At 47.1% G+C, this 7,492-nt stretch overlaps 1 protein-coding gene across 1 annotated transcript; it reads left to right on the top strand.

Annotated features, from left to right (window-relative positions):
* The first annotated feature begins 535 nt into the window (after positions 1 to 535).
* DKK1 (dickkopf WNT signaling pathway inhibitor 1) lies at positions 536 to 4,377 on the top strand. Its single transcript, XM_069239873.1, has 4 exons — positions 536 to 1,003; positions 2,029 to 2,182; positions 2,672 to 2,821; positions 3,804 to 4,377. Exons 1-4 carry the CDS (start codon positions 770 to 772, stop codon positions 4,055 to 4,057), a joined length of 792 nt encoding a protein of 263 aa, XP_069095974.1. The 5' UTR covers positions 536 to 769; the 3' UTR covers positions 4,058 to 4,377.
* Positions 4,378 to 7,492: the final 3,115 nt, after the last annotated feature.

The following is a 7,492-nucleotide window of genomic DNA, read 5'->3' as shown; positions in this document are numbered from 1 at the left end:
CCTCTACAGAAATCGGTTGCATAGCAAAGGGAGATTGGAAAATTCCTTCTGCTATGTACCTTAAATGTGTCTCATCCTGAGGCGACTCGCGCCAATGTCTAGTATAAGCTGCTAGGAAATGTTACAACTGTTTTGAAAATAAAATTCAGGCAATTAGTTTACACACTCCATTAGAGGGTCCACTGCGGAGTTTATTTTAAGTATTAAGTATTATTCGGGACAAGAGTGAAATACGCCAAGTGTTTAAATCGTTTGATGAATTGCTATCCCGTCGCCAAGCGGCGGGAGGATAATACGCTACCTGCAGCTATACGCATCTTTCCGTATGTATGTTTTCATCAGCAGTTGTTTTTACGACACGCTACTGTGCATACGGAGAGGGGGAACCTGCAGGGAATCCGAGCGAGCGAAGCCTTCTGAAACTGCACCGCTGTTGCGATTTGACTAATCTGACGAAAACGCGTTAATAATTGCCACTATTATTGTGAAATTCTCATCCTGGGAGTCAAGCCAGTGGTTTGGGCTCTGCGATGGGCGTCAGAAAAGCCACTGGTCTTTGAAATCCCATCCCCCTTTGTTGTAGTCTCTCGGGGGGCGGGAGTGCCAACAAGAGCTGGGTATAAAGGGCGCCGCTGAACAGGACATCCTCAGAATCCCTCAGTGCCTGGCTTAGCTCCTGACTTCTTCCTCTGTGGACACCTTACCGAGAGGCTTCCTAGGACGCGTGCAGTGCTTTGGCATCTGTCTCCTGCTCACTGCTGCTACTGTCATGGCTCGGGGACCCCAGGGAGTGCGCTCTCCCCGCGGGGTGCTGGCGGCACTCGTCCTCTGCGGCTGCCTCGCCTCTCTGGACTCTGCGCTTGGCTCCCCCGCCTTGTCAAACTCCAACTCCATCAAAACTCTGCCCGGGGGCCAGGGCACAGGATACCCGGTCAGTGTCAGCCCTGACTTCATCGCCCAGGATGCCGTTGGCAACAAAAATCAAGCTGTGGACGCTTACCAGGTAAGAATCTCTTGCATCTTTCCAGCCGTTGTACTGTACTCAGAATGGCTACGATGAATTTGGACGTTTGAATGGATGTAGCGGCGCGTATGAAAAGCTGGAGGGACAATTGAAGAAAAGGCGCATCGTTTAATGTTCACCCACAGCATTTCATCAATCTCTCAAGAAAACTGGAACCATTCTGTAATCTTCTCTGTTTTCTATTTATGGCGATGCGATATTCATAGCGCTGTAGGGCGGCTGTGGCATCACCGGCAGGCTGAGCTGACAGGTCCCGGTGACAACTTAAGTTCGCCCGCGCACAACCTGCTGTTGCCTGGGGTCGACTACCCCGCTTATAACTGGTTGCTGTGGGAATTGAATTTGCCAATTTTAATTAAAGAACACTCCCGTTTGTATGGCCTATTGGATTCTGAAACATGCCTAAATCAGTCACATTCCCGATCCATTTGGTACTGCGAGCGAGGGACCTTCTCGGCTCCCGAAGCATCATTTTCTTCGCGCGTGCTGTGCGACGGGGTGTGCTTCGATGTGGGTCTTCAGAGCTCCTGGCTTTTATACCTGGGGCATGCTGACTGAGATTAGGACCAGAAAGCCCCCGACGATTCGTATGATGATTGGCATATGTTGGTCTCGTCTTGGGGGGGGGGGGAGGGGTGCTTAAACCACCTTGATCTCCTGATACCTGGTATTTAGTTTGAAGGACCTTGAAGTTTAACTTTTATGTCTCGGAATTTGGCACTGAGATTCTTTAGAGGTTCCCAAACCTGGCTGGGGTTCGGGCTCAAATTGGAGTCGCCCTCCCCGCGCAACGTTACCTGGTGTGTGCTAGGCTTGATTTGGCTCTCAGAACTCCCCTGGCTGTGTTTATGCTTGGTGCGTGTTGTGTTTTGCGTGGTGCTGTAGTGCATCTATCTTGTCTGTGGTGATGGCCAGAGCTCCTGCGACCGTTGTTTTTAGTGTATTTCCTCCCTGCTGCGGCAGGTGCCGCTGCCCCCTCACTTACCCCATCTCTTCTCTTGCAGCCCTTCTCCTGTGTGGAAGACGACGACTGCGCCTTCAATGAGTTCTGCTACGGCTCCCGCGGGGGCGCCGCGCACGTCTGCCTCGCCTGCCGGAAGCGCCGCAAGCGCTGTCTGCGGGACGCCATGTGCTGCCCTGGCAACTACTGCAACAACGGTGAGCACCAGGGGTCGGGCTGGGAGGGCAGCAGGAGCAATGGGGAGGTAGCGTCCTCGCGTAATGTATGCCATTTAGATACTATCAGTATTTGAATAGATGCCTTGTGAGAGTGGCCCTGGGCTTTGAAAAGTCCCGCGCTGCGCCGGAGTCAATACCTCCTCCCAACTATCCCGGGCACAGCCACCGGGTAATGAATGGAAAGTGCTAGCTTGAGGGTCCCTGACCATGTAGCTGCGCACCTAGCGCGTTCTCACGCTCGTTAATCTACAGAGCGTTAAGGGTGACTTTGGAGGGTTTACAATGGAAAGGGCGTGGGTGGTTCCAAAAGGAATGTTCTTTTACCCAAATCATAGGGAGTAAAAACCCTGGAGATCAGTTTGTTAAACTCGGATACTTTTACAATTTGCCACCTGTTTAAGTGATTAGCTCACGCCTGAGTAGAGGCCCAGACATCTAACATGCGGGTGGATCCCTTTCCCCCTTCAGGTATCTGCGTGCCGAATGACCAGGAACCAGATCACGTTCACATCGGAGACATAGAGGAGATCATTCTGGAGAGTTTTACTCATGACCACGGGACGCTGGATACACAGCCCAAGAGAACCACATCTCCCTCGAGAGTGCATCATCTGAAAGGTATGCTCTTTTAGGAGTGCACAACAGGGCTAGCCCTGAGACCTTAATGTTGAAAAAAAGTGCTAAACCGGCAATTGGCGCAAAGGTGATGACCCCTTTCTATCCACCCCAGCATTTTTTTTTGCATCCACACTACGATCGTGGCCTGTTTTTCACCCTTGGCCTGTTATATTACAGTGAATAAACCGCTGATTCTGGAATAAATTTAGCTGTGTTTTAATTCCAGCCACCCTCGTATAACCGAATTGTGTAATCCTGTGCAAATCGCTTCTGAAACACAAATTGAATTGACTTTCCTGCTTGCATTTTCAGCGCTCATGCATATAGATCATCAGGATTAAACGCTGTATTTAAAAGGGCTAATTTGTTCATTTCCTGTAAATTTGCTCTTTGCTCATTTATACACTTCACTTCTGCCTTCCAGTTTTCCCATAAAGACGCAAGATTCCAATTTTATTCAAAATCAACCATGTTCCCACTTCCTTCCACACACACCCAATCTTCAGTCTGCTGCATCTTTCTGGGGGTTCCATGTTAAACTTTAACAAGCAATCCTTGCTTCACTTAAGCTCGAGGCATTACTGCCAAGTAACCAAATGTCATTTGTGTCGTTTTTGAGTGCCGACATTTTGAATCCCCTACACGCACGTTTAAGCTGCAAGACCCACAGTATTACGTATTGGTGCCTAAAAACACAAGACTTTCTAAAGTCTAGCGCATGACGTCAGCTTGCTGGAAGCAATGCCGCTATTCCAGACCATCCTTGTTCTTGGTCAGCTTCGAGTTCTGGTTTTCGGTCCATCTGCATGGCTTCACTCAAACCTACATGACCCTCCTTTTACTTTATTCTGCTCCGTCTAGGTTAGCACTTAGTTTCTGAAGTTTGATACTTCACCTTAAGTCATGTGTTCTGCAGTTTATGAACAATACTAAATGGAACAGTTCATTTAACTCTCTTTTTCTTTCTTCCCCTCCCTTCCAGGTCGAGAGGGCGATGTCTGCCTCCGGTCTTCAGACTGCTCCGAAGGTCTGTGCTGCGCCCGTCACTTTTGGTCCAAGATCTGCAAGCCCGTGCTGACCGAAGGGCAGGTCTGTACTAAGCACAGGCGGAAAGGTTCCCACGGCCTTGAAATCTTCCAACGCTGTGACTGCGGGGACGGCTTGGTCTGCCGGACACAGAAAGGCGAGCACACCGCCAGCAAGTCTTCCAGGCTGCACACCTGCCAGAGACACTAACCCCCAAGAAAGGACTCTTTAACGAGACTGTATAACCAACAGCGTGAGCGCGCGACATACTCTGACTTTCTCTGAGTGCGGGGTACACGGCTTGTTTCTTTTATGGAACTACTTTAAATTCACTCTTTGCAGTAAATTACTGTGTTGTACATACAGTGTGGCACTTGGCTGTACATATGGACCCTATTGTAAATTCTGGTGCTGCAGGATGACTGCTTTCTGGTATTGTAAATATGTACACATTTTTTTATATATTTTATCCAGAGCCTGTAATATGAAATGCCTTTATTTTAATTGAAATAAACAACATTGAACTAATAGAGGATGTGTTTTGCTCTTATAAACTAAATATTTGGATTCACACCTGAGCATCGTATACCCATCACGTCTTTAACATTTCTGGCGATGTGTTGGAGTTATTGCAGTAGTCTACCGTGGGGGGGGCATCGTAACCAAATTGATCAAATTGACGATGCACTTCGAGGCAAACATGTCCGCTACAAACTTGTATAAGGAAAACATGTTATACATATACGTAAACGAACACAACTGACTAAACATGAAACGACGTTTGTCTCTCTCCACTAAATGATTGTCTTACCTAGTTATTATTAGACGTCCCTCACAAAACAGCAATACATTTGTGCACCTAGTGATTATTTGGCCTTCCTATTTTTTCCTTCCCTTAAGGAAAATAACCAACTAATTATACATTGTCAACATACTTCAGTATGGTAAGCAGACGGCGAGTTTTCCGGAAATTTGAACTACTTTATAGCACAACACAGCACTGCAAACAAAGTTTTATTGGAAGCGATGCTGACCTGTACAAGTTATTGTATAACATTGTCAGCAATATCAAGTGGGATTCAATTGTGTTTTTAACGTGGGGAAGGGTTGGGTTTATCTTGCTCTAAGTAATTTACTAAGCGTCTAATCAATTTATTAATCTTCGTTGCAATTAAGGGATTTGAAAATGACCCCCAAGGATTAAACTGTACTGATAAATCATTGCTTCTTGAACTATGGTGTAGATGTTAAGTAACTGGAATTATGTGATAGGTTAAGACCCCAGACCGTTTAACAATCTATTGGGAGCGTGGATGAACTGTTTAATCTCTCCCTGCCCCTTTTTCATAGTTGGGCACTTAAAGGTTATTTAAGCAACATCTATGGTTTCTGGAGGACAATCGTTTTCTTTTTAAAACTCTGGAGTAAAACATAAACTTGCAATTTTACGGCTACTCGAGGAAAACTACATCTGGATGCTCTTGTGATGTAATTTGGCATGAGTCAAACATTTGGGGTCAGAAGTCAAAGCAGCCTGAACTACTGTAGTTCAAAGGCAGGATGTAAGGGCGCGATGGCGTCTTTTGATGGGGATCGTCGCCTTCCCTAGCCTTTAGGAACTCTCTCTTTCTGTCTGCTTCCGCGCCATGTGCCATTGTGTACATCCGGGACAAGCTTTCCGTTTCCAGGGCCCCGGGTACCCGAGTCAGCCGTCTCGCGGGAGCACAAAGGAGAGGAAACAGACACCCACCTGCTACAGATGCACCAGAGAGATACTTCCGCTGGAAAGAAAGGCCTTGCCCAGCTCTCCCGGGGCCGCGGTTATTTGATCCGCCGCCGCTCGAGGGACAACTCTGAAGAACAGCACTTTAGGGATCACTCTTCACTTTTCAGCAGAAAACGCCCCGGGACAGGGCCGGATTTCAGTTTCACCTGCACATCCTGGAGAGCGAGTTTGGACAGTAAGCTGTGGGTTTCTCGTCCACACAGGAAGGAATCCTGCGGCTGCTCTAACTTTAACAGGGCGCACAATATCATATTGCCTGGGACTGAGGAGTGGCAGGAGCGGGCCTTAAAAGCAGCAGCAAAACATAAACCCTCGCCCTCAGTCAGAGGATGAACGGTGCTATGCATTCAAAATCTCACCCCTTTGAAATGAAACGTGAACCATACAGATACTGCTACAGAACTCGCCCTCGGACGTGTCTTTTGCACGGTGCGTTCTGGTTGCATACAAAACCGGTAATACTTTCATTTTTCCACCAAAAAGACGAACTCTTTTGTATGACCTCTTCAGAATATGACCAGGGACGTCCACAATATGATATGGGACATCACTAGTTAGTGAAAGTATGTAATGGAAGTACAAAACCCATTTCATTTACCAGCCTGTTTCTTTTCAGTAAATTGGATGCAGACTGGACGGGTAATATTTCTACCACAACACAGCTATAAACGGTTGTCTAGAATCGCATCTATATGATGGAGAATAGGGGACCACACTAATTCTAAGGTGAACAGCCAGTGTCTATGTCCACACCGCTCAGTCACACCTCCGTACTTCTGAGGTATTTCATAGCATACAACGTGGGGGAACAAGCTATCATGCTGCGGTTAAGTAAGGAGCTCCAGTTTCAGAGATGTGACACAATTCATTAGTAAGGAATGTTTTGAGGAAGAGCTGGATTTGTACTAATGAGGGTGCTTGGAATGTGTTATAAGTGCTATCCAGGTGAAGTTCTTGGCACGCTAAACAGCAATGAACTTGTGGTCCCATCACAACCCTGACGTTTTAATTAGGGAATGATTAGGATTCCGTGGCTGGTGCATGTAGGCTTCCTCAGAGGAAGGTGGTTACTTTCAAGGATTCCATCTGAATGTGTCTGCAGGTGAGAAAGGTAATGTTGCATCAGCTACAGGTGTTGGTAGGGCAGTTGAATTTCATGTTGTGCATCATATCCATGGGCCTATTTTCCAGATCCATGGGCAGGTGATGTCTGGTCGTGAGATAAAATCTCCAAGGACAAGATTATTAGTAAAGTCAAGCAGGATTTGAGAATCTGAGAGTCTTGTCTTGAGGGATTTAATACTGGTCTACATAAGCCCACCAAGAGTTGGACCTGTTCACTGATGTTGAAGGAAACATGATCTTTGAAGCAATTCTTTGGTGAAAATCGTGTACGCAGATGTGGCCTGAAGGTTCATTTGTGTCCAGTTTTGTGACAAATATGGGTTTAACGGGGTAGACTTGATACAAGGCAAGTCCTTCACAATGGCAAGCTAGGAATCATTGTTTCAGGACTGCCAGGGGGTGTGTCCCTCAGGCTTTGAGGTCATTCTCTTCTAGGTTGCCTTCTGCCTGGCCTTATACAGGGCTTTCAGGGTGGAGGCAGTAGTGGCTAGGTCAAAATTAAACATCCATGAGGTTGTGCTGGCCCAGGGGCTCTGGCAGTTCCCATACCTTTCTGTAAGACTGATAAAAAAGGGCAGGATGAACAAATAATTCATAGTGACCCATGGGCCCCAATGTTGCACAGTGTGAGCAGGGAGGCACTACATGGGAGTTGGCAAGGATGCTATTCTTCTAAGCCGGTGGGGTTCCAATTTTTAAGTATTATTTCACAAAGGTCCTGAAGTTGGCCTTGG

This window comes from Pleurodeles waltl, chromosome 6 (genome assembly GCF_031143425.1).
Source record: "Pleurodeles waltl isolate 20211129_DDA chromosome 6, aPleWal1.hap1.20221129, whole genome shotgun sequence".
NCBI lineage: Eukaryota > Metazoa > Chordata > Amphibia > Caudata > Salamandridae > Pleurodeles > Pleurodeles waltl.
The sequence above is the reverse complement of the archived record's forward strand: the minus strand, read 5'-3'. Positions and strand labels throughout refer to the sequence as shown.

What these genes read in the sequence shown, in the direction of transcription:
- DKK1 (XM_069239873.1), top strand. Translation starts at nt 770, where the DNA reads ATGGCTCGGGGACCCCAGGGAGTGCGCTCTCCCCGCGGGGTGCTGGCG. An exon ending in AAGCTGTGGACGCTTACCAG is followed by an intron (nt 1,004 to 2,028) that starts GTAAGAATCTCT and finishes CTTCTCTTGCAG; the next exon opens with CCCTTCTCCTGTGTGGAAGA. An exon ending in TGGCAACTACTGCAACAACG is followed by an intron (nt 2,183 to 2,671) that starts GTGAGCACCAGG and finishes TTCCCCCTTCAG; the next exon opens with GTATCTGCGTGCCGAATGAC.